At 47.2% G+C, this 24,713-nt stretch overlaps 12 protein-coding genes across 12 annotated transcripts; 5 read left to right on the forward strand and 7 right to left on the reverse strand.

Moving 5' to 3' along the window:
- The first annotated feature begins 478 nt into the window (after positions 1–478).
- On the forward strand, positions 479–1,841 carry V1513DRAFT_451073 (uncharacterized protein). The gene has a single exon (XM_066898913.1). The coding sequence runs from the start codon at positions 768–770 to the stop codon at positions 1,458–1,460; it is 693 nt and encodes a 230-aa protein (XP_066751624.1). The 5' UTR covers positions 479–767; the 3' UTR covers positions 1,461–1,841.
- V1513DRAFT_451074 (uncharacterized protein) lies at positions 1,814–3,985 on the reverse strand. Its single transcript, XM_066898914.1, has one exon. The coding sequence runs from the start codon at positions 3,846–3,848 to the stop codon at positions 1,908–1,910; it is 1,941 nt and encodes a 646-aa protein (XP_066751625.1). The 5' UTR covers positions 3,849–3,985; the 3' UTR covers positions 1,814–1,907.
- Positions 3,986–4,421: 436 nt separating this feature from the next.
- Positions 4,422–5,676, forward strand: V1513DRAFT_433383 (pyridoxal phosphate-dependent transferase; the record flags this gene model as incomplete). Its single annotated transcript, XM_066896441.1, has 3 exons — positions 4,422–4,461; positions 4,542–4,892; positions 4,943–5,676. 3 exons carry the CDS (start codon positions 4,422–4,424, stop codon positions 5,674–5,676), a joined length of 1,125 nt encoding a protein of 374 aa, XP_066751626.1.
- Positions 5,677–5,775: 99 nt separating this feature from the next.
- V1513DRAFT_480906 (galactosyl transferase GMA12/MNN10 family-domain-containing protein) lies at positions 5,776–7,668 on the reverse strand. The gene is made up of 4 exons (XM_066900343.1): positions 6,971–7,668; positions 6,866–6,915; positions 6,419–6,808; positions 5,776–6,358 (listed from the first exon to the last, which is right to left on the reverse strand). Exons 1-4 carry the CDS (start codon positions 7,293–7,295, stop codon positions 6,098–6,100), a joined length of 1,026 nt encoding a protein of 341 aa, XP_066751627.1. The 5' UTR covers positions 7,296–7,668; the 3' UTR covers positions 5,776–6,097.
- Positions 7,669–7,775: 107 nt separating this feature from the next.
- On the reverse strand, positions 7,776–10,307 carry V1513DRAFT_451081 (uncharacterized protein). The gene is made up of 2 exons (XM_066898915.1): positions 9,867–10,307; positions 7,776–9,810 (listed from the first exon to the last, which is right to left on the reverse strand). Exons 1-2 carry the CDS (start codon positions 10,062–10,064, stop codon positions 8,020–8,022), a joined length of 1,989 nt encoding a protein of 662 aa, XP_066751628.1. The 5' UTR covers positions 10,065–10,307; the 3' UTR covers positions 7,776–8,019.
- A 264-nt stretch (positions 10,308–10,571) lies between these two features.
- Positions 10,572–11,708, reverse strand: V1513DRAFT_451083 (phosphoribosyltransferase-like protein). The gene is made up of 2 exons (XM_066898916.1): positions 11,159–11,708; positions 10,572–11,033 (listed from the first exon to the last, which is right to left on the reverse strand). The coding sequence occupies exons 1-2, from the start codon at positions 11,468–11,470 to the stop codon at positions 10,674–10,676; spliced, it is 672 nt and encodes a 223-aa protein (XP_066751629.1). The 5' UTR covers positions 11,471–11,708; the 3' UTR covers positions 10,572–10,673.
- A 594-nt stretch (positions 11,709–12,302) lies between these two features.
- Positions 12,303–13,730, forward strand: V1513DRAFT_404407 (glycolipid transfer protein domain-containing protein). Its single transcript, XM_066895581.1, has 5 exons — positions 12,303–12,618; positions 12,681–12,739; positions 12,809–12,927; positions 12,994–13,126; positions 13,188–13,730. Exons 1-5 carry the CDS (start codon positions 12,498–12,500, stop codon positions 13,350–13,352), a joined length of 597 nt encoding a protein of 198 aa, XP_066751630.1. The 5' UTR covers positions 12,303–12,497; the 3' UTR covers positions 13,353–13,730.
- V1513DRAFT_451089 (C3HC zinc finger-like-domain-containing protein) lies at positions 13,451–15,079 on the reverse strand (the record flags this gene model as incomplete). The annotated part of the gene is made up of 3 exons (XM_066898917.1): positions 14,404–15,079; positions 14,263–14,346; positions 13,451–14,204 (listed from the first exon to the last, which is right to left on the reverse strand). Coding segments are annotated over exons 1-3 (1,225 nt in total), but the record flags the coding sequence as incomplete, so codon positions are not given.
- Positions 15,080–15,281: 202 nt separating this feature from the next.
- On the forward strand, positions 15,282–16,502 carry V1513DRAFT_472849 (uncharacterized protein; the record flags this gene model as incomplete). The annotated part of the gene is made up of 4 exons (XM_066900175.1): positions 15,282–15,411; positions 15,493–15,741; positions 15,803–16,002; positions 16,059–16,502. The coding sequence occupies 4 exons, from the start codon at positions 15,282–15,284 to the stop codon at positions 16,500–16,502; spliced, it is 1,023 nt and encodes a 340-aa protein (XP_066751632.1).
- Positions 16,503–16,519: 17 nt separating this feature from the next.
- V1513DRAFT_419292 (mitochondrial 54S ribosomal protein uL6m) lies at positions 16,520–17,386 on the reverse strand. The gene is made up of 2 exons (XM_066895904.1): positions 16,721–17,386; positions 16,520–16,659 (listed from the first exon to the last, which is right to left on the reverse strand). Exons 1-2 carry the CDS (start codon positions 17,330–17,332, stop codon positions 16,606–16,608), a joined length of 666 nt encoding a protein of 221 aa, XP_066751633.1. The 5' UTR covers positions 17,333–17,386; the 3' UTR covers positions 16,520–16,605.
- A 1,477-nt stretch (positions 17,387–18,863) lies between these two features.
- Positions 18,864–19,493, forward strand: V1513DRAFT_433391 (P-loop containing nucleoside triphosphate hydrolase protein; the record flags this gene model as incomplete). Its single annotated transcript, XM_066896442.1, has 4 exons — positions 18,864–18,866; positions 18,889–19,086; positions 19,152–19,286; positions 19,341–19,493. The coding sequence occupies 4 exons, from the start codon at positions 18,864–18,866 to the stop codon at positions 19,491–19,493; spliced, it is 489 nt and encodes a 162-aa protein (XP_066751634.1).
- Positions 19,494–20,039: 546 nt separating this feature from the next.
- Positions 20,040–24,163, reverse strand: V1513DRAFT_404419 (ubiquitin elongating factor core-domain-containing protein). Its single transcript, XM_066895582.1, has 8 exons — positions 23,972–24,163; positions 23,508–23,849; positions 23,389–23,455; positions 23,099–23,333; positions 22,840–23,044; positions 22,325–22,783; positions 20,533–22,273; positions 20,040–20,468 (listed from the first exon to the last, which is right to left on the reverse strand). The coding sequence occupies exons 1-8, from the start codon at positions 24,002–24,004 to the stop codon at positions 20,341–20,343; spliced, it is 3,210 nt and encodes a 1,069-aa protein (XP_066751635.1). The 5' UTR covers positions 24,005–24,163; the 3' UTR covers positions 20,040–20,340.
- Between the last annotated feature and the right edge of the window lie 550 nt (positions 24,164–24,713).

Consider the following 24,713-nt stretch of genomic DNA (forward strand, 5'->3'; position numbering starts at 1 on the left):
AGATGAATGCGGTCAATGTAAATTGGTGACGCTGGGACTGGCCAGTCATTAACTGCATTGAATGAAGATGTAAGTTAAGGGTAGATTAAGACTCCCCAAGACAAATAGCCGATGGCATGAAAATGTGATACAACATAATCGGGGCTTTGTCGGCGATTCAGCGGACAGGTCGCAGTGTGGACGCGGTGATGATAAACAGCCCCCCCTGGGTGATAGTGTTCGGGACGCGTTCTAAATTTGCGATAAGCCGGGGTAGTGACAATTCCTAAAATGGATGTGATGTGCCGCAGCCTACAGAGTTGGTGCCTTACTGTTCATCCCTGTTCATCCACAACTCACGTGCGGCGGTGCACTTGAAGCCGCATCCAGTATACGCTAGCAACGCATGAGCCACCGGGATTGCCAAATCGGGACCGTTGGGAGTTCGTTGGCGAACAGCTGCGCCGCTCCCCGGTCGGTGTTGACACCTCCCCCGGCCCGGCCCGCCCAGCCAACAAATAGCCTGTTGGTCCCATTCACCTTCTCTTCCTCGCGTCTCTCCTTCTCTCCCGCGTTTCTCAGTATATCATTTTCTCCTGTCCAATAAATCCAGTGTTTAATCTATTTAGACTTGAGAGAACGAGAACCGCCGATTGTCTTATCGTCCAATCTAATTACGTGTATATATTAAATAGCTGTTTCGGAGGTCGTTCTGTCTTCTTGTTCCCGCTCTATACGCCTCGCCAGTTAAGTTTGTGTCATATTGCGTATCATATCCGGAAATTGCAATGTCAAGCCTGCTTCGTCGCTTGCTCTATCCTTACGCCCCAACGTCCGTGCCAGTCGGACGCGACGTCGGCGGGGGTACTGTATCTCAGAATGCCGATCCTGCCGGCGACATCCCGTCAGAGAACTTGATCGATTGGGACGCGACACTTGCCGAATATGAAATCATCACGTCTTATGACGCGGATATTCTCACTCAGCCCGGCACAAATCTGACCATTGACGTTCTCAACGCCAGAGCACCCGCAGACGTGTCGGAATCGGAGACAGCTTCGGCTGTGACGTCGTCCACATCTTGCAAGGCTCCTTCGTCGGCAACGTCCAGTCAGGAAGATTATCTTGATCTGCATGTCCGTCCTCTCACATACGTCGAGGCCTTTCTCAATGGCCTTCCACCTAAAGGGCGCCAACTTCGCCTGAGCGCGCGTCAGGGCCCGTCCGGATCTGAAGCCGATCTTGCTCGTCCAACAAGTCCACCATCCGCGTCGCCACTAATTGGAACGCGTGACTTGAAGTCCCGCAAATTCGAGACTAAAATGTTCAATTTGGGATCAGGCGCTTGGCATATGGCGATGCCGGCCGAAGACAACGAAGAGCGTTACTTGTTCGCGGATCGAAAGGCCTGCAGAAGCCGCCAACGCGAGAAGTCATTGGTCATGGACAAGCGTGCTAGGCTGCGTGCTCTGATGATCTAAATGGGTCCTTACATGGACCTGGCACCTGATCGGCTGAGTGGCACGGGCTGAGTGGGTTTGAGATCGCACTTTTTGGCTTTTGTGATTTGTATTATTATTACTGTTTTGCTAGACATATTGGGCGGGATTATGGGTTAAGGCGTGATTAGCGTTTTTGTGGGAAATTTTGTTACTCATGCGCAGGGCTGCGCTAGTGTTCATATTTGTGGGGAACGGTTATTGGGAGCATTAGCAAATTAATTTTCTTTTGTAATCACTTCCGGCATTTCGTGTCGTTACCGTTGCCGTCCACCGATGCATTGATGGCTAGTGGCCGTAAATGCGACTCTCTGATCATTGTGAATATTACTTGTGACTGCGAATAGATTCTATATTAAATTTACAAATACAGACTCCGAGCAAAAGCTGTACCGAACTCCATTCAATGCTGTGTTGAAATCCATATTGTCACACACCTGTCTCTTCAATGTGCGTCGGACGTTCTTCACCGACCTCGATAACGGTCCGACCAACACCATCGATCCACTGGACGTCCTTCACCGTCCGACGATCGCTCATAGCAAATAAAAACACCCATATATGTACAACTGCTTCGCCAAAACAATACACTCTCACAACGTCTCCATTCCCGATCTCGCTCTCATCTTCAACGACCGCGCCAATCCACCCTATCCGTCCTGCTCGGATAGCCTGCGTGATATTGTCCCAAAATTTCATCTTCTCATGTGTTGGCCAGGTCGAAACATCGACACGCCAGTACCCTCGTTCCATTTTATCTGGTGGCCATTCCTGCTGAGTACCGTTTACACATCTGTCACTATCGTTCGGCCGAAATCGTATGCATCGAGCGCGAGGAGTGTAATAATCCTTCCTCCTGAAAGCGACATGCATCTGTTTCTTCAACGTTCTGGTGACAATTTTTATCTTCTTCTGAGATGAACAACTGGACTCCGTCAATGACGACAATGACCCTCCCGATGAAAAGTTCAGATTATGCTTCTCGCTTCCATCACTTCCACTATCCGTAGAACTTGAGTCAGGCGGATAATATACTGCATGTGAGCCTCCTTTTCCCAGCAACTGCGCTAACGAAAGTGTCGCGCCAAAGACTGGTATGCGCGTTGGGATCCGATCAGGCGATGTGAATGAAGATTGCTGAGACAACGAGACGTATGTATGTATTGGTGTCTGTGGTAGAGCAAGTTTTGATGGTGACGAAGGTTGAGGATGATCTTGATGACAAGTCAACGGTGGTGATGATGGAGGGGCAATGTGGTCATTCCCCGGTTGTAGTGACGAGGCCTTCGGTGGTGGAGTCCAGAAGCAAAAACTTTGGCTTAGGTCGATATCGTGGCAAGTCGACTCTTCCGGCTCCTCTAATGGTGATGTATCTAAAGCATGCGTTGCCGTAATAGATTCTTGATCTCTGCAATCTGGTTTCGGAAATCTCAACTCATCTTGTTGGTCCAAGGCCACAGGGTAACCAGCAAATTCACAGCCAAGTGAGCCATAAGTCGTATCTTTGGCTTGCAGTTCCTCATATCCATGTGGAACCGAACCTGGACAAGAGTCTGGAACGATTGAATCGCTATGCAATGTTCTTATGAGCTCGCTGTAGCTCACTTTGGGCGAAATCTCAGATTGGGATGGCCCGGAGTCCCCTCCAATCAACACCTGGTCCTTCACTCCGCTGACATCGCCTAGCACCTTGCTTTCCGGTTCGCCTCCATAGAATTGATTATCTTTTTTCTCAGACGCATGGTTGTGACCACTACTTTCCTCAGCTTGTGATTCATGACTGCAAATGCCTATATCCAGGCGAAACTCATGCACAATATGCCGACGAAAAGGTACAAAATTAGCTGCGGCCGCAGCTAATCTGACATGTCGGTCCTGAGTTGTCGGAACTGCTACCACGTCCGACAGTTCTGAGGGTAGGAATAAAAATTCTGAATTGTCAATTCCCCCTGGTTCTGCAAAATTAGACGAGTAATTCAAGTGGTTGTGGACACTATTTCCCGAATCAATTGACGTGCTGGTCGTTGAGTGAGACGAAGATGAGTTCTCAGCGGCGATCTGGCTCAACAATCGCTGATCCTCCCGTATGTGATCCAGGAGATGTTCGTATGTCAGCTCATCGCGCGTAGTCTCCTGGTCCTCGTCTGCATGCACAGTGTCTACGCCCCCCTCAATTGCGTTGATCTCAATCGAGGAGTGTTCTTCAGATCGAGTAGTGTGATAGTGATGGCTGCTGCCCTGTCGTCGTCGTTTTCCAAGAATCGAGCTTGGAACTTGCTTTGGTGCATTGAGGGGGATAAATTGCCTCGACCCCTGAGGTTCATTCGAGTACGACTGTGATGTAGACGTAGAAACATGGAATATCTCCATTTCTACGCATTCATGTTGATTACATACGTTTCTTGATTTTTTCTTGTGGTCGTCGCGCACCACGTCTCTTGTCTCATTGAGATATTGAGATTTGCCTCGAATTCATTTTGCAGGTTTACGCGCGCCTTGTCAAAAACGTCTTAAACTTTTTGCCCTCAGAAGCAACGAGGGGTCCTAAGAATTCTTAATTCCAAGGACAAGATTATTTTGGTGCGACTACCGCGGAGATTTTAGCGCCTAGCGCCTAGATTACCTTTATCTCTGACTCACTTTTAACGCAGCGAATTTTCATAATGAGCCGCAGAGGCAAGAGTGCCGATGCATTTCAAAATCCGGCAGTCACTTGAATTTAAAGCATTTTGTTGTTTAGCGCTTTTGATCGGTCTTTTCCCTGTCTTACGAAAGGTGTTATTTTGCAGAATTTAAATGCCAATTATCAGGGCCCCGTCGAACTTTGCCAGATTTTCGAGGTCAATATTTGCTTCTAATCGCACTATACCGACGCAAGCGAAACCGTGGTCTCGGGTATATCCGCAGAACAATTACAGATTCCTTTCAAGCAGTCCAATCGCCATGACTGAATACAATAGTATTGCGGCTACTGATTTCAAGAGTATGTCTTGTCTGGCGTCTTATTTGACTCCAATCTAGCCACAATAAGGGGAATCAGGATAGAATACTAATTTGATGCAGGTGACACGGTCACTACGCCAACTCCCTCCATGCTGCAAGCCATGCTAACGGCAACCCACGGTGACGATGTCTACAAGGAAGACAAGACAACCAACGATCTCCAAGCGCGTGTGGCCGAGATGTGCGGAAAGCCCGCCGGTTTATTCGTCGTGTCCGGCACAATGGGCAACCAGATTTGTTTGCGCGCGCACTTACATCAGCCTCCATATTCAATTCTGTGCGATTATCGTGCTCATGTGTACACTCATGAGGCTGGTGGCCTTGCTACTTTGTCACAGGCTATGGTAACGCCTGTGCACCCCGGAAATAAGATCTATCTTACTGCAGAAGATGTTGAGAACTACTTAATTTGTATGCATAGCTCACTATAGGAAGTTTAGCATTAACTAACTAGCAGATAGTGGGCGACGATATCCATACTGCACCAACCCGTGTTATTTCACTCGAAAATACGCTCGCCGGCACAATCATGCCCATCGAAGAAATCGCTAAAATCTCTACGCTTGCCCGACAGCATGGCATTAAGATGCACCTCGACGGCGCCCGTCTCTGGAACGCGGCAGCAGAAACTGGTATTCCTCTTTCCGAATACGGCAAGCACTTCGACACAATGTCGCTCTGTATCTCAAAAGGCCTCGGCGCGCCGGTTGGCACGGTTATCGTTGGCGAGCCAGATGTGATCCAAACTGCGAATTGGTTTAGAAAACAGGCTGGCGGTGGTATACGGCAGGCTGGTTTGCTTGCTGCCGCCGCTGACGTTGCGATCACGGAAACCTTCCCTAAGTTGAAGCTTACGCACGAAGTCACCAAGAAGCTCGCGTCCGAACTCGAGGAAATGGGTCTAGTGTTCCAGATCCCAGTGCAGACGAACTTCATTTTCTTGGATTTGATGAAGGCAGGTATCGATCCTGCGGTTTTGATCGAGGAAGGTAATAAGCTTGGCATTACGATCACCGGCGCGAGAATCGCGATCCATTACCAGACTTTAACAGCTGCCATTGAGAAGCTGAAATTAGCCGTGAAGAAATCGTTGGAGATTGCAAAACAACGGCATGCGAATGGTACTAATGGAGTGAAGAAGTCACAGGGTTCGTTGGCGTACGGCGTGTATGACAAAATTGTGGTGGATCACTAAGGTAGTGCAATGTGCATCTATGTGGCTAGACTTTGGTAATCGCGCATCAGAAACGACTAGACAATTTGGACTGCATTTTGTAAATTAATGTAATGATAGAGATGATTTAATTTGAATCTAATGATAACAAAATAGTGCTGGCCAGATCTACAATTACCAATATACCCACATGATGAATTACAAGAAAATAAAAAAAAAAAGAAGAGATCACCAACTTACTACTACAAATTATTTACCAATATTATGACGACATCGGACAAATACTGTACACAGCCCATATCACTACACACAACACCAGCACTACCATTGCAATATCACTCAACTCCTGGTTTGACATTTCCTCGGTAGAAAGTCATTCGTTCGTTTTGTACATGCAAATTCAAGTTTTTCCCGTCTAATTGTGTCGTTCTAAATGTGGTCGCTATTTCGAGAACGGCCACCACCATGATTTTTGCTGCAATGAGGCCGATAACTTCTTGAAATGCTCCATCTCGCCATAACAGTCTCGACCCCACTCGCAGCCAGCCATGTTGACAACAAAGTCGTGTTCATTTTGGTTGTAAAAAATGCGCTTGTCCCCTCTTTGTTCAGCACAGGCACCGTCTGGAAAGGAGTTTATTAGTCGTTGCGGAATGAATGCTGTCCCACTTCGAATCCATGCTTGGTTGGAATACATGTGTTCCTTGAACATGTGTTAATCTCAATCTTCAGTGATAGGTGGATTAGAGTGCAAAAGACTTACTAATGCATCCTGTTCTTTATGCTCCCATTGCATATGTCGCTGCTCATAGAAAACTGGATCCCACCATATATCCAGCAGGAAATCTGTCCATTCGCTCCTCCGGATCAAGAAGCTACCGAGATTAAATCCGCCGCAGTCTTGCGGGACAATGAGATTGATCTGGTGACTGCTATCCACAAACGGAATCTCTACCGGCAAGTTGAGTGGATTGTAGTCTATCAAACTCCTGTATGTATTATTGTCAAGCCGGTTGAAAACCTGCTTTTCAAGCGAAATGGACGGCTCCATGATGTAAGTGTGGAGATCCAGCCACCAGAACCATTCAGCTTTAGGATATTGCTTCATTGTTTGGCGGATCACGTCGACTTTCTCCCACGATTCTCGCCATTCCTAGCACGCTCGTTAATTTATCAATTCATCCAATACTGGTAAACTTAAAAATCATACGTGTGCGTATCGTTTCTTGATCGACATGTCTTGTATAGCCAAATGGTATCCTACACAGATTCTTAGTCTCTGAACTAAGGCACGTCACCCACAACGAAAACGTACCATGACGATCCGCGTATGCCTTCTTATTCGCAATACTCGTCCGCTCAACCGCCCATTCCTTCGGACCCTTCCACTGCATGACCCCACCCCCTTGGTTGACTGCCAAGATGATCACAAATTTACTCGACCCCCATGGAAATCGAGGGAAAAATGGAACGCCACTATTTGCAAATATTGAGTAACATAGCACGACGAGAAGTAGCACGAATAAAATGCGGCGACGCAGTAAAACCTGTCGTAGTCGAGTCGGTAGTCGTCGTAGGCGATTAAGCATGCGTGACGTTCGCGATGCGGGCGAGAATAAATAGCCGTCTTTATCCTTCATTTTTGTCTCGGTTGCTTTATACTATGACGGTAGAATAAATTAGAGTCTACCAGGTAATATGCTTGCCAATATGAACACGTTATTGACGTGGGTGATGTGAGCTATTGTAGTTTTCCTTAGTGAGTGAGGAGAAAATGCCGACTGTATGTGGTTGGTACTCCGTGGCAGTCTATTGAAAATCGCTTGCTGCGACGTGCAAGTGTGTGTCTGCCAAATGCGACGTGATGCTTTCTCTAACCACGTACCATATAGCCAACGCCCAAAAAAGCCGATATCTATCAACTTGTCGATGTGTGCGCGAGAAAGTGTCTGGCCAGGCAAGTGTTGACGAACGTCGAGGGCCCGTCAAACGCGCCTGACGCATTCCCACACAAGGTTTCTCAAAAAGCTAAACTCCCGCCAAAGAGGCTCGGTGCCTCACGCTACAGGTTCACATCCAATTCTTATTTATTTTGGGAAGCTGCAGGCAATTCGTGCATCAGGCATTATTTACCGGGCTTGAAATACCGACCACACTAGTTTGTGACTAGACAGGAAACACACAGGTGATGTAACCTTTTGTGTCTTTCTGGATAAGATAACTGCTAGCATATTTACCATGAAGCATTTCCATCATAATCCGTGCAGGAGCTATATTACAAACTATTATAACAAAGTCATCAAGCACATAACGTCCACAAACTCCATCTGAATCTGCCTTGCTTCTTGTATCATATTTGCTTAATTAAAAGGCATCTTTGAACACGGCGGGATCGACACCGTTCACGACTTTATCAGCTAAGTCTCTTCTATCCATCGCCAGGAACACACGTCGAAGTGTGTCATACAAGTTCGTACTCTGATTAGCAAGCACGTCGTCTTCTCCAAGCTCGGTTTGACCGTTGGGGACACGATGCATATCTAGTGCGCCAAGAAGATGCTGCGCAGCTTCCTTATTGCAACCGATATTGATACACGAGACACCCAAATTGTAACGTGCGCGGACAAAGGATGGTCGAAGCTCCAGTGCCTTGTAGTAAGCTTCGATGGCTTCTTCTGAGCGGTGTGAGTTCGCCAATGTAGCGCCGAGTCGATTCCACAGGAGCGGATCGTCTGGTCTAACGCTTAAAGCCGTATTAAAACAATCCACGGCCTTATCATATTCTTCGTTGCCGTAAAACAGGACACCAAGACCAACCTGCACGTCGGCATCCATCGTCATACCCTCTGGCGACAACTGTGCAGCTCTCAAGAATAGCTCGGTAACTCTGTCGTGCAAACGGAACCTGTCAACATCGGAAAGCTGAGGCGGCTGGCCTCTGGCTTGCGCGACAATATCTGGATATTTCGTAGCAATCCACCTCTCCAAAGTAGCATAGGCAGCGTTTTCGTATCCTTCGTTAATGTAAGAAACAGCTAGGTTCATGAGCGCAGACTGGTTGTTAGGGTCAAGCTGCACTGCACGCTCCAAAGCTCTGATTGCCGGATCTTCTTTCTCATTCTGTGCCTGCACAGCACCCAGCAAAGCCCAAGCCTCGATATGCTCCGGGTTCTTCTGGACAGCGGCTTCAAATGCAAGCGCAGCCTCGCTCAAATTGCCCCCAGTTTCCATGATCCTGACACCTTCAGCGAAGGGGTCGGACATATCAGGGTCCGCATATCTATTATCTAATTCGTATTGATAATTACCAGCTTCAGATCGAAGAGTGGCATACTCCTCGAAGTCCCTGTCCCATGGCATCTGTAGCTCCCCATCTACGCCTTCAACAGCAAATGGATTCGTCTGGTCAAAATCTGACGTTTCTAAGAATCGGTCACCACCGAATAAATTCTCGTATGTGAGATCGATATTGTTCTGATTGCCGATCTCTTGGGCCGTCCCGTCGTGCATATGTTGCTCCTGGATTCCGCGCCAGATATTTTCGAAATCACCATGGTATGTCTCGTCCAATGTCTCTCCGGTATAACTCTCCTGCAAGTCACGCAAGTTCAATTCGTGCTGAACAGCGTCTTCAGTTGTGTCATCTCGTTCGTGCTCGGCTTCGATGCTCTTGAACTGTTCTTCCCAATCCGCAGAATCAAGCTCCACTAGTCGTCCTTTTCCTTTGCCATGTGACACTGTAGCCCCCGGGTCAAATCCAGCCACACCAGGCATGTGCGTTCGATTGTACATCATGCCGGAATTATACAGTCCCGCCATTGGCATGGAGCCAATGCCGTAGCCCATTCGCGGCTGCGCATATGTTGGCATACCTGAACTAGAAGCAGAGCTTGGTATCGCGTACTCTGGCATCCATTCGCTCACTCTCGAAGTTTGCGCTCCCGCGAACTGAGGAGCCCGGAAGTCTTGCGCCCAGCGATCGTCGCTTATAGATCGCTGCTGGAATGACGGAGCCGGTGATCCGTGGGACTGCGGTTGCTGAGACAGTGGTGGTGGGCTGCTAATATTTATGACTTCTCGTCGCATGGCGTCGAACGCGAACGCATCGTGAGGGGCTGGCGAGGAGGATTGTGACGACATGAATCGCTCCATCATCTGCTCCATAATTAACCAATGGTCATAATGATTGGCTTAGAGACAATACAACATACTTCGCGATCATTAGCACTGATTGGTTGGCCGTGTGAGAGACGCATGCTAGCTCCCGGAGCACTTGAGGATTCCGAGTCGGATGGTCCCGCGAATCTATCCCGCTGAAGGGACTGATCTTGCCCCATATGCTTTGTTAAATGTGAGAGCGGGTTCCGACCGACGGCGCAGTCGGCCGCTGAAGATCCCATGAACGACATTTCTTGTGTAGACCTGGCTGTAGTATGCTGAAGATATGCGGAATTGTCTTTGCAAACTGCGAGGAAAAGGACCACTATATCCCACTCGCAGGGAAGTACCTGCGGTTATTGTGATAAAAGAGGGGCCTTGTTAGCTTATGACAACGGCGCATTCGTCGAAACGGGAATGGCAGAGGGGCAGAGTATAACGGTAAAGGCCGGGTTTATTTTTTGGTCAGGCGCTGCGAGAACCCGATATTATTATTAAGGATGAATTGTTCCCGACGGCATTTTAATTGTGAGTTGTGGGCACTGTGGGGTCAGGCCCTAGACTTACGTCATCGTAGCCCGTGACTGAATGGATCCAGAATAATACCGAGGCAAGCAGAAAACCGCAAGGAAGCCAATCACCTGACTGGTAATCCTTGGCACGTGACAGTTGGGGTGATCGCTAGAACTTGCAAGGTTGACAGGTTCTTAGCGATGACCTCGATTACATTCAATGCATAGATAACTTAGCCCAAATCATTTTTTTGCAAGAGGTTTATTATAACATCCACAAAGAACCTAACCAAACTACGATCGAAAACCTGCTTCTAGATGCCCACGATGGCCCATGAATGGCTAAAATCACTCCGCAATTGGATGCGCCTTGTATTTCTCTCTGTAATCCTCAATCTTCTTAATATCCTCCTCAGGCAACTTGCCCTTCGCAAACTGAACAATATCATCAAGAGTGATAATACTATAAATTGGGACGCCATAATCCTTCTTGACCTGCGCAATCATGGAGTGCTCATAATCAACCATACGCTCCTGACGGTCGAGAATAAGCGCGACACCAGCCAGGATACCGCCCTCGGCATTGATAAGTGCCATGGACTCTCGAATAGCGGTGCCGGCGGTCATGACGTCGTCGAGGATCAAGACGCGCTTGCCCTTCAATGAACCACCGACGGTGTTGCCGCCCTCGCCGTGATCCTTTTTCTCCTATGTACAACATTAAAATCCTTCCAATCTCAGGCATATATCAGTCACAGAGCCCATCCAGGATCTCCTTTCGAACAGTCCTGGACTGCCAGCAGACTGGAAGCAGTTCACGTGCACAATCTCACCTTGCGGTTGTAGGCATATTCCATTTTCCCGTACTTTGCGGGGTCCTTCTCTGCAAGTTTCACTATAGTGACAGCGGCAAGCGGGATACCCTTATACGCCGGCCCCAAAATGATATCAAACTCGAGATCAGGAGCATCAATAATAGTCTGCGCGTAAGAATCCGCAACAGCACCTAAGACATCACCTGCGCAGAAGAAGCCCGAGTTGAAGAAATACGGCGACTTGCGGCCTGACTTGAGTGTGAAGTCACCGAATGTGAGGATTTTGTTCTCGTAAGAGAGTTGGATGAGACGAGCTTGATGGTCTTTCATTGGCAAATATATGTATGGCGAGGGGTTGATGCGATGAGATGCTGAGTGATAACAAATGCAAAAGTTTCAGAGCGAAATAATGACGTTTTATTGTCAACAAATTTTAAAACTAAGGATACAGTGTACAACGATACAAACTGCTCCTTTTTGTTTGCAATATTTTGAAAACAAAAGGAGAGAAAGAAGAAGAAGAAGAAGAAGAAAGAAAGAGGGAAGGAAAGAAAGGGAAAAAAAAAAAGAGAATAAGAACCTAGATATAAGAAGACCGAGAGGAAAACGCACAGATCACAGTAGTCAAGGTCAAGACGCGTTTAGCGGAATGCGAAATTGGTCGTGGACGCGCCGCAGGCCACTCTATATATTGGTCTCGTGCTCCAATATGTAAACTACTTTTAATGCAGTTTGACGTCTGAGGAGCTATACATTCCATGATTAACAATTGTCCGGCGAGTGATTGTTTAAACGATCACTTCACCCAATGAACTGAAGTGGTAATGGAATATACGACAGTGACAGCTTTTCCTGGTGCGGCCCCTGAATGCACGGGATCTACATTCTACAACTCATATGTTACCGCGAAGTTTGCATATATGCCAAATAATAGCAATAATAGTCGCTCATTCGTCCAGTCAATTTCAGTTAGCAGTTCAACATAAAATGTGGCCAAGATTAATTAGTGGCAAAATACTCGACGCGAATTAATTCAGATTAACGTTAGTTACCCTGCAAGCGTGCGCAGAGAAACCCTCGACAGCTACCGTAAAGGTTTTTTTGTGAGCCCCACGCGCTGGGTTCGCGGTCGATTGTGAGGTCCGAACAAGCAAGCCATCGTGGTTTTAATTAGCAAACGACGCCTCCTACCTTGCCCCTCCTTGTGCTGTCCAACTAGCAATCTACTTACTACCCTGGACATCAGTTGCATCGCTACATTTCTCAATTTTCTCCGGGTCCCCGATATAATTCATTTTTTGTCGCAAGCTATCTTCTGTATACTCTGAATTAAATCATACATCGAGAATAAATAAAGATGGCTACTCCCACATTCTTCGTGACAATGAAGCGGTCGTTTGCCGACGTACCTGTCGAGGCCGGTAGGGTCAGCACGACCGAATTTCTAGAGGCTGCCGAGTCTCTTGTTGCTCTTTTTGGTGTGTATTTCGCGATGAAGCACGGGGTGAGATTTTAAAATTAACGGAACTTATATCTATAGATCTTCTTGCATCGACTGCGTTTAGCGTTGTCCAGATGGATATGAACGGAAACATAAAGGTGAGAAATATTTCGCACTCTACGCAACATCTAGATTATGAAGACGAGTAATTGACAAGATCAACAAAGAAAATTAGAGATAGGCAGCTCGCCAACCCCATTATCTCGGCAACCCTGCAAGATATTGTCTTGTCAGAAAAGGTCAACAAGAACAAGACTGCGACTCAGGGATTACTATGGTTGACTCGGTATGCTGACTACTTCTTTGCAGTTGGGAATTAGAACGAACATGGTGTTGCTGACGTGAATAATAGCGGTCTCCATCTCACTGCTGTCGCACTACGAAAGAACATCGAGTCGACTGAGGAATTAAACGAGAGTTTTACAAAGGCGTACAATGAGACACTAATCAAGTTTCACAATATGGTCGTTCGACCAGTGTTTAAGGTAGATATTGTCATTCGTTGGTGGCCAGTGTTTATGCAGGTTTTCGCTGACGACCGCTTAGCTCGCCATGAAGGCTTGCCCATACCGAAAGGATTTCTATGCCAAGCTCGGTAGCGATTACGACGCAGTCAAGGAGCAGTTGTTGACTTGGCTGGCTGCGTTAGAGCAGATCGTTAAGATTATCCAGGACTTTTACGACTCCGGCAATTATGGGAAAGGGCTGTAAAGCAATGGCAAGTCGCAACCTGCTTTCCAGGGCTATTAATCCGAAAATCATTTGTGTATCATATAAAATTGGTCATTAGAGGACATTTTGAACGCGTCGTTATGTTTGGTCGTTATAGATTAGACCTTTCGAGTACTACATCAAAATATAAGTGCAAATGCGTTGGCTATCGGAAATGCCATTCAAATGCATTACACAACTAAATATGCAATATCAATCAGTATATAACTGCTGTCTATCTTATAACAGTGCTAGCCCCGAAGTTACTTTTCCTTGGTTTCTTCGGTCTGTATATATACATCTCTCTCAGACGCTCAATCCGGGCTTTCCTCTCCTTGTCATGTTCCTTTTCGCTTTCCTCATCTACCATCTGCATACCGTGCGTCAAAGATATCGGATTATCAACTGACTCCGACTCTTGATTACCATTACCATCCATGTTCGTACTACTCTTCAAAATTGCAAGTAATAGTTTCCACCCTGGATCAGGTCCGCCGATCGCGCTGGCCCATGGACAATACCCTATATGGCCCTTGACTGCATCAGAATTTGTAGTTTCGCCTGCCGTGTAGGTTTGGAAACATTGCGAGCATTTTATCGCGGAGTTTGTGGGCTCCCAGCCCGCCAGAGCCAATGTAAATGCTCTTTCGAATTTCTGATTCTCGGAACCGGATTGGCATTCGAAGCCGAGCCGGTTTTGGTACTTTGTGAGGACATTCCTGTCGACGGCGGCAGGCGTAACGACATCGACTGCTGTGGGGAATGGCGAGAGCATTAGGTGTTGCAATCTAGTTATGAAATCATTTTGCGACTTCTCGAGATTTACAGATAATGACAAACTGTACAATTTGTCTAATCATTGAGAATAAGTATTTGTTCAAGTAAACGCAAATAATACTCAACGACGCACCTTCGCACCCTCGTTTTCGCCAAGGACATGTTTCTGCATGCGTAGTCTTGATCGTCCTGGTTGCCTCAAATATCCCCTTGGAACCTGGCAGCGTTAGCATGCCCTACCTGTCAATTCAATCTACAACAATTATCAACTTACTGGGAACAATATTTTTCGTAATATCTTCGAATGAGCACGACGTGCCGCATAGTTCGCATTTCACGACACACCTCCCGTTGAGCTCATCTCTGGCGCATACCCACCCACATCGTGACCATAACAATGGAGATGTAATGCTCTTCGTAGGATCGTAGTTCCAAGGACTTTCTGGTAGTAGAAATGTCGACATGCGCTTAAGTAGCTTGTCTCTACTCCATGGTGCGTATATGGGCTGTGCATCGCTCGACGCCCCGGATATTGGTGTTCTTGACCTTGACGTCACGATATTGCAGCTCTTCAATTTTTCCGCACGACGCCGTCGAAATCGTTTCGCGGGAGATGAATATGTCCCTGGTGACGCAGTGCCCGAACGAAGAGGTGATTGCGACGGTAACGGTGTGGATGCTCCGGAGAGTTGGGATTGCGGTGCGAAAGGATTGATAAGGTTAAGTAAATCGTTGATCTTTTGTTTGGAGATATCTAATGTCTGCGGAGGTGGTGTCTTTGATTTAGAAATTGCGGAGGACATTATGCCAATTGTTTTTAGTTGTCGATTGTTGCGCTTGAAACGCGTTGTCTGTGTTGCCTGCCGACCGTCATTGTTGTCAGATTTCCCACGGCGTTTGGGAGTTGGTTTGCAAAGATTTCTTCGGTCAAGGTATCAACAGCCACATCGAACCAACGTTTACTACGTCCATCATTAACCTACATATCACGACAGTCATATCGTAAGACGCTGGTGTCCATTAAGGCAGTACGGATTCAATCAGCCGAGAATTTCGACAGTAGTAGCCACGACCCGTCTCATAGGAAACCTACTCTTTCGTTGCTACCGTCGTCATCAGTTAAATATATATAACTATAAACACGACAGGGCGATGTCACTATACGCACACGAACGACGTATAGCTGAGTTGGCCGTTGAACGCGCCTGCAAATTGACTAGCATTGTGTCAGAATCGCAGCAAAAAGGCAGTGTCTCCAAGAGCGATCACTCGCCTGTCACCGGTGCGTCTTGCCAAATTAAGAGCGACACGACGGCGTCGTTACATAGAGAATTGAAACGTCAAACTAACAAATTTTACATAGTCGCTGACTTTGGCGCGCAGGCAGTCATTATTGGAGCGCTACAGACGGTGTTCCCAGAGGATCCTGTCGTCGGCGAAGAAGACTCTTCTATCTTACGGAAGGACGATGGGTTGCGCGAACATGTGTGGAGGTTAGTTCAGGAAGCATCCGGTTTTGACAATTATCAGACTGAGATTGGCCAAGTTGAGAGTGAGGAGAAGGTGTTGGATTACATCGACTGGGGCAGATTCGAGGGCGGCAAGGTTAAACGTATGTAGTTTCTTCTGCCCAGTGCGTGGACAATATGGACTTAGCCTAATATCTTGCACAGGCATGTGGGCGCTTGACCCGGTAGATGGAACGAAAGGTTTTTTACGAGGTGGCCAGTTTGCTGTCTGTCTGGCGTTGATTGTGGATTTAACGGTCGTCGTGGGTGTAATCGGTTGCCCGAATTTGTTGGTTGACCCCGCCGATGAGTCCTCTGGGAATGGTATGATATTCTCGGCCGTTATTGGCGAAGGTGCTTTCTCGGTATGTATTTTTGTTGTTTTCGGTATGGGAAGTGACGTGTTTGCTAACACTAACAGCGACCGCTTGCATCACCAATTGACTCGGCGGTGCCCATTAGCATGAGATCACTGACCGACCCGTCGACCGCGTCGTTCTGCGAGAGTGTCGAGGCAGGCCACAGTTCGCACGGCCAGCAGTCAATGATCGCTCAATCGCTCGGGATAACCAAGCCTTCTGTCCGCATGGACTCACAGGCCAAGTATGCGAGCATTGCTCGTGGCGATGGCGACATTTACTTGCGATTGCCGGTGAGTGCTACATATGAAGAAAAGATTTGGGACCACGCGTCCGGAAATCTGCTGGTTGCCGAAGCCGGCGGCGTTGTGACGGATATGTATGGCAACCCATTGGACTTCTCACAAGGGCGGACGTTGAAGAAGAATAAAGGCATCGTAGCGGCCTCAAAGGCCATTCAACCAAAAGTTCTCGAGGCTGTTCAGAAAGTCCTGCAGGAGAGCTAAGCTAATTTTGTCTGTATCCATAGACAATGCAATATTTACAAGATTGGGTGGTCTTCTGCATACAACCGAATTTACTGTACAAGATAGAAATATGTGTATATGCCTATTTGACCTTCTTATCCTTCATCTTGATGGTCTCGTTGTTCACAAAGATACCCTAGACTGTATGTAAGCACGATTGCGACGAGATGTATCGCGATATAGTGTGGTATACGCACCTTTCCCTTGTATGGCTCCGGTGGCCTCAATGCCCGAATGTTTGCTGCAAACTGTTTAACGATCTGTTTGTCGATTCCCTCAAGCACAAGTCTGGTAGGCTGTGGGTTGAGCGCGGTGACCCCTTCAGGAATATCAAAAAGCGTAGTGCCGGTCTGTCCGACCTTGACGCTGACCTGGCGTCCGCTGGGCAGCAACTCCGCACGATAACCAGTACCAACGAACTGCAGAATAACGACATGCCCTTCCGACACACCGGTGACTTGGTTGTTTATTAGTGACCGCAGAGTGCCCCACATCTGTCGCTGGATCTTGACTTGCGAGTCCGCAACTTTGACCTCAAGTTTTTTGCCATTGTCGACAAGGTCTAATCGTGCGAACGATGGAACATTAACTTGCAGCTTCCCCTTCGGGCCGGTGACGATGAGCGGAGTCATATCGCGATCATCGTCTCTATTGTGTACGTCGAGCATGAGCTTGACGGTGTCGGGGATGAACACGGGTGCGGATCCGATATGGCTGAACGCGGAGGCGGAGGAGCAGAATCCTCGAAGGTCAATTGCATTTTGTCTTAGACAGACAGCTCTTGACGAAAATAGTCTTATTGGTGTCATTGAGACGTGTGCGTGAAGATATGTTTGAGTCGTGTGTATACCAGACCTAGAGAACGTTCTCCAAAAAAAATTAAGAATTGTTTCAGGACCTTAAGTTAGTCCCCGGAGAGTGCATAAGTGCAGTGGTGTTGTGAGTGTTGTACGAAGTGCCACACTGGTCCGTGCGGCGCAAAGCTCACGTGTCGATGACCACGTAATTATGGCGTATTTATAATCCAGAGACGCCAAACATTTAGTAGTAAGGACAACCAACTGCAGTTTATGTCGAGAGTGAGAGTGTCGACAGACATTGCCACGAAAACGCGTGAGACGCGAGACGCGAGACTCGTAGGCGACGCGGCGCGAACGCGTTCAACCATAATTAGATCGTTTGAAGACGGTGGACGGAGAAACCTCGCAAGAAGGGATTACCCGGCATAACGAAGTTGGCTGTGGCTTAGAGACTACATTCATTATTCTATGTTGGAGCGTGGGCGATGTTTGGTAGTCGTCAGAATGCAACACAATAATGATAATAATTTGTAATTACTATTTACGGCCACGAGATGCGTGTTGTAGTAAATTGCGTAATATTATTTTTAACTTATACTGGGTCGATGCGGCACTGGAAAGGACGTATATAGAGTAATTTGATACGCCGCAGCATTAGAAACGTATATGCGTTAAGTACATAGGACTGAATGAGTGTAGGCGGCTGCCCCTGCGCCGCTGCTTGCGTGCCTTCCGCAGTCCTCTCTCGTCTCAGCGTTATTTCTCTGCCTCCTTGCCTTTCCCACTCAATCTCCTCAGCTCAGCTTAGCTCTCTCCCCCATCAGCCTTCGTCCAGCGCTACTATTTCTCTTTCACACGCAATTCCTCAGCAATGCCGAAGCAAACCAGCGACATCCGCCGCAAGCTCGTTATCGTCGGCGACGGTGCATGTGGAAAAACTTGTCTTTTGATGTATGTTACTTTTTTACTTAAATTGGCTCCATCCATTCCCTCACTATTTGCGTCCTCCGTCCCACCGTCGCGGAAATCCATCTGTATTTAATTGTCACTTGTCTGTCCATGGCCTTTACTCGACAACCTTGCGCTTGTCAGAGGGCCAAGCGGGGGCTGGCCGGCCGCTTTCGCCTGCGTGTTATCGTCATCAGCTGTCATTTCTTCTATCGCTCCTCCATGCCTATCACACTATAACTATTTCGACCGGCCAGTTGCTATCGTCAAGACTACTGCCACGCAACACGGGACCATGCAGCACTGCCAGTTTTGATTTTCGCGTTCGTATCACCGATAAAACTCACTGGGACTCGGGGCGTGTGACGATATTTGCGTTGTGATTTCCGCGTCAAAATCGCGCATTTTTCTTTTCCATCAAATGTTTCGGGGTATCAGTGCCCGTACAGTAATGCTAACACATGAAATAGTGTTTTTTCCAAGGGAACGTTCCCTGAGGTCAGTAGCAGCTACACTCTATCTCTCCCCACTGCGTGACATTTAGTGTTTCAAGATTATGCAGCAGCGGTCACGGCCAATATGTGGTTAGAGAATGGTAGTATTGACATTCGCTACAGGTCTACGTCCCTACCGTCTTCGAGAACTATGTAGCTGATGTCGAGGTCGATGGTCGACATGTCGAGCTGGCTTTGTGGGATACGGCTGGTCAAGAAGATTACGATCGTCTACGCCCTCTTTCCTACCCGGATGCCAACGTCATCTTGATTTGCTTCTCTATCGACTCTCCTGACTCCCTTGATAACGTTCAGGAGAAGGTACGCCATCCTTCTTGACATATTTAATACCGTTTTGATTTATGATGTTAATTTCTCGGTTTCAGTGGATATCCGAGGTTTTGCACTTCTGCCAGAACTTGCCCATCATCTTAGTTGGCTGTAAGAAGGATCTCAGACATGACAGCAAGACGATCGAGGAGTTGCAGAAGACTTCCCAGCGACCTGTCAGCACGCAAGAGGTATATTGGTCACCACTGCCTTGATGATGACGGTTACTGACTCAATTTTTCCAGGGTGATGCAGTTGCACAGAAGATTGGTGCTATTAGGTACCTCGAATGCTCTGCCCGGACCCATGAGGGTGTCCGCGAAGTGTTTGAGCACGCGACCAGAGCCGCGCTGCTTGAACGAACAAAGACCAAGCGATCAAAATGTTTAATATTGTAATATACTCCTCTTCTCGCCTTTCACGATCATCACTGCTTTCATCTTTCCCATCCTACACAGTCCTGGCTACTATATTTCCTTGCGCTTTCTCATTTGTTAAGGTCTAACGTGTGCGCATGTGCGCGTGTGTTCTCTATGTTTTTGTGTGGTTTTTTGTCTTGTGCTAGCGTCGTGTAATGTTCTTACTATATATTTCTCTTCTGCTAAACTAATGTTTACTATCCTCTCGTATGTTATTTTTCTGTGTTTGCGTGCTTTTGTTGGTTTGTCATAAAGAAATGTGTATGAGTGTGTTTCCTAGTTTTGTCGTATGTACTTACTTTATCTCTCTATCTCTCTCTCTCTCTCTCTCTTACTCTCTTACTCTCTTATATATATTATTTGGCTCTTCCTTTTATTTATATATTGTTACTATTATGGTTAGTTTCGGATCTAATTTTGTAATCAACTTTCTCGGTCGAATACGTGCTCACGTCATTGGCGCGGAGAACACCGTGAGATACGATAACTTGCGACAAAGTCATTACTCATTTCACAGATTCGGTGTGGGGTAAAGAATGCATTTATTATGTGGTATGCGTGTCTCTCTTTGCTAGTTTACCAATTCTACCGGTGTTTCTTCTGACACGAATGTGCCTATGACGGAACGACCAACTATAGTTCTTCATATGAACAAAACCGAACTAACAAGTACCCAACGAAAATGTGTGGCTCAAAAGACGACAAACCTACCCTAATATCATCAAATCAAACGTGTACATGCATCTGTCCGTAACATTCCCTAACACTAAAATGAAATGATGCAGCCCAACATGGGGGAATGCCTGCACAAAACAAGACACAAAAATCAGTCTGTCATTTGCATGTCGCCGTCTGCGTCTAATCGTGAAGCGGCACCGGCCACGGCCGTGACTTCAACTGCTTTTGACCGTTTCGACTGTCTAAATTCCTCGATTTGCTTCTTCAGCTCCGTGTCTAGACGTTGTGGTTAGTCAGTCACTCTTCTCGAATATCTTCCAAACTCTTTAAGGCACCATACTTGGAATAACATCCTCCAATTTCAACGGCATACGATTAAATGGATCCGTGGCATCAGACAGCAAATGAGACTTAATCGTCGCGCGATCAATCGACACACTCGAACTGGGCAAAATCACAGGATCTTCCATCAACGTGTACATCAGCGGATCTAGAAACTCGTCCGGAATATCGCCGAGTTCTTCCTCGCCTTGTTCTTCCGCCAATTTAGTTTGTTCGACCGTGTCCGCGAATTTCGTCAATGCATCGATATCTTGGGAAGACTTGAATGCGTACTTGCCCAGAATCGAGGACGCGCGGACAAAGATTTCCCGGCGGTACGATCGCCCGTCCCGCGCTACCGCTAAGATAAACGCAGATTCACTGGATAAATTCAGGTACACGTCCGCGATATCAGACAACAGTTCGCGCGGATTAAAGTGGTACTTCTTCGGGTCCTTCACCTTCAGCCCCGTGCATTTTGGTCCGACAAGGGCGTCGAGATTGTAGTCCAACATCGCCGCCAATCTGTCGACGATCTCAGGCGTCACAAACGCCGCCGGAACGGCTTTAGTGAACAGCTTCAGAATCGAGACAGTCTCGTTCGCGAGCGACATGTACGACGTCGCCTGCCGTTCTGACGCTGACAAACTTTGCTCGCGTTCAGTCCGCCCTTGCTGCGACAGTGCAATTGCGGATTTTTCCGACAGCTCACTCTGCAACCGGTGAATGTCCGCCAGCTTCGAGAGCGACTCGTCCAACAGGTAGGTAACGTCATTTAACAACAGCGCTACGAATCGAACAAAGAAATCGACATCAACTTTACTTTCCTGCTCCAACTTGTCACGGTAAATCGGGTTTTCCCAGATACACTTGACGATCTGTGAAATGTAATATCGAATGTTGAACTTATCGTAAAATTGTGAACTGGCACCAGTTTGCTCAATCTCAATATAAAATGACATCAGCAAATGGAACAAATGCTCGATCGCAAGTGGCAGTGAGTTGAGTGTGTCGCCAAGGAATCCATTCTTATATGCTGGCTGGCTCAGAGTCCCATAGAACAGAACTTCGATAATCTTCGCTTTCAGGTACGGATTCTTTATATAGGACGACGTCCGGAGAAACGTGACTGCGAACGTGACTAGTTCCGCATGCGTTTGCTCGAACATCAGCTGAGGATAGTTCCGCGAAAAGTAGATGACAAAGCCTGTGATGTTCTCCACAAAGTACTCGGGTAAGTTCTTGAACATGTCAGGGCAGGGAGCTGTTAGTGGTAGCTTGATATACTTTTGCGGGTGACTGTGCTCAGGATCCACAAGCCTGACCAACCACGTCGCCATCGTCATTAAAAACGCAAACGACCGCGACATACACTGCCGATCCTGCAAAGACGCATTTAACGCATATTGAAAGGCCAGTGCACTATTCAACTGTTCCCGAACCCTTGTAAGCGTAGTATTCAACAACGCTGCCTGAGGAGAATTGATCCAATTAGGCTGCTCCGTTTCCAGCTGCTGTAAATGCTTCTCCAGGTCTTTAATGTCGTTGCCCAATTGTCCTAGATTGTGCATGGCACCGCCGAGGCCGTAGTGATGGCTAGCTACGTTCAAATAAAACACTTCGGAAATGAAGTTTGGCGCGCCTTGTACACGTTCTGCGACGTAATCGTCGAACGTCTGTTGATCTGCGTCGAGCTTGACCTCCTCTTTAATGTCAATACTGTCCGACTTTTTGAAGTAAAGCGGGTCTATTCGGTCGATCTAGGCATCGCGTTAGCGTAATTTTCCACAAATCATCATGATCTTGTCTACCTTAGAGAAAGTTGCGTCAACAAACGGCTCACACAACTTATTTAGTACAGCGGTTATATTCAACATAAACGCATCCGTAGACACAGTTCCAGGGACAATTTGCATCGCCCGTCGCTTATGATTCAAATTCATGACCTTTGCAAAATACTGCAACATCCTTTCACGCGACTCAGGCGACGCTCGAACAATCTTGTCGACGACAAATGCAAGTCCGTCTTGGATTGTTGCAAGCTCTGTCCGGAGACCAGTGACGGCAGAGTTCATATCTGATACGGGCCGTTCTTTGGCGTTTGCAAAGTAGGTATTGGCAACTTTGGCATCTACAGGTGATATCCGGAAAAAAGGACCAAGGACTGTGGAGAGCTCGATCGTGACCGCTGTCACGTCTGAAGGCAAGAACGTGGGCATGGATGCTAGAACCGTAGCGACAGGCTTGTGAACAACCAGTGCTTGTATCGCCTAATACGCCGATATTAGCTGCACTCATCTCAAGGTCGGCACGGTTAACCACTCACTCTAAAATACTGCTGGTAGCTATCGGCCATGGTTAACGCGCGTAGACCCACACTCAGCCTTTCTAGCACTGGCGCGATAAAATCTTCAATTGTCTCATCCTCCACTGAGCGCTGGATCATCGAACCAAGAAATTCCAACGGCACTGCCTTGGGTGAGTCAGGCTTTTCGAGTAATAGCGACACAAGATCGACGGGCGTTTCGGAGCTACTCAGATGTTAAAGATTTAATCTAATAGATCTATATAAAGACGTTTCTTACTTGAACATCTCCGGCATGCTCACAGCTAGAACCGCATATCCAGAGCATAGCCGGCGCGCCTCGCTTAAGACTGAATTCTTCTTGGTCTTGTCGGGATCGGTCCCCCGAATGGTTCGGCGGATGTTGTCGAGCTGGTGCCAGCAAGATAGTAAGTAGTCGAACGGACTCTTGATTGGGATCTCCGTTAGTCTAGCCAGTAATGCCCGATCCAGCGTTTCCATAGACAACTTGGGTGCTGACAACTGTTAAAAGACATTATTGCGAACAATGCTAATTTCCTATACACTCACCACTTCCACTTTCCTCAATCTCAGTGGCAACATCTTGTAAATATATCAACTTCCCACTTTCCTCAGACTATTCGAGATTAGCAAGACAGTGCAGGTACGTATCTTGCACGGTTGCATACCTTAAGCGTAAACTCAAACACTTTCGACAAAGTCACATCTGCCCACGTCGGAAACTCTACCTGTTTAGTAGTCGCTGCACTCTTTGACGCCGTACCCGTCCGAGTCGCTGTCTTATTCGTAACAGGAATGATATTGATCGTAGGAGTTTCAGACGATGATCCCCCGATCGCGCTGAATGGGTTTGACGCCGGAACGGAAATAGAGGATGAAGGCGACACAGGCTGCGATCTGGTTGGCGTGGTGGTCTGTGAGGACGATGATGGCGTAGGGGATCGGTCCGTTGGCTGGGCGGTCTTTTCTGGTTGCGTGCCTTGGAGCTTTGCTAATCGCTTCCTCCGAATCTAAGTACAGATTACAAATGAGCTTCTATACGGAATAAATACCCGACATATATGAAAGGTGTGATCAATTGGCTGCGAAGAGCGCGTGAGTTCTCGAGGAAGGAGGGCAACGTAACACTTACCGTTTCCGCATCATTTTGTGGAGAGCCTGACATCTTGGAGCACGGATTCAGCAACCAGACAAAATTCGATAAATCCAAATATTTCTCTAAACGATCTGGTCAGGAACAATCCTGCATCAAATGATTACACTCTGATCGTCTAATGCGCGGGTGGTAAGGAAATCAAAGTGTCTATTAATGATTCGACTGCGGTCATCCCTCTATCAAAGAGGTCTGTAAATCGTATGGACGAGCTTGGTTCTTTAGGCTCCGCGGCTTTAATGCGGCGAAGTTTGACATTTACGGATGCAGATGCACCGGATTTTGGCCGCGGTAGTCGCCGCGGATTAGGCCGATATCGCTCAATAATTTATCGATAAATTCCATTAGTATGAAAGCCCAGGACCCCGATTACAAGCTCGAAGTACACGTGAAATAGTTGATTGTAACTACATTGAGAATAGATAAATGCTGAAGGCAGAATCTCATTCATGTTCCTACAAAAGTATGCCATTACTCTAGTCACAAGAACCGCCGTCGCTTCAAATTTAGCAGGACTTTTTGACTGATTTGGTTAGTTTCAGTGACCTCCAGTGAAAGACTGCTCTTGCAGGAATGTATGCCAGAATAAGGCAGTTAGCTTTTACATTGCGAGATTGTATGTAGTTAGAGGTGTGCGATGTGAAATGAGTGACTGTCTGCTTGCGTGGACACCATTCGTTTGGCCAATATTAACGGTCAATAATATTGTAGTCATCTAGTA

The sequence above is a fragment of the Lipomyces chichibuensis genome, assembly GCF_038497645.1.
Source record: "Lipomyces chichibuensis strain CBS 12929 unplaced genomic scaffold V1513scaffold_38, whole genome shotgun sequence".
Classification (NCBI taxonomy): Eukaryota; Fungi; Ascomycota; class Lipomycetes; order Lipomycetales; family Lipomycetaceae; genus Lipomyces; species Lipomyces chichibuensis.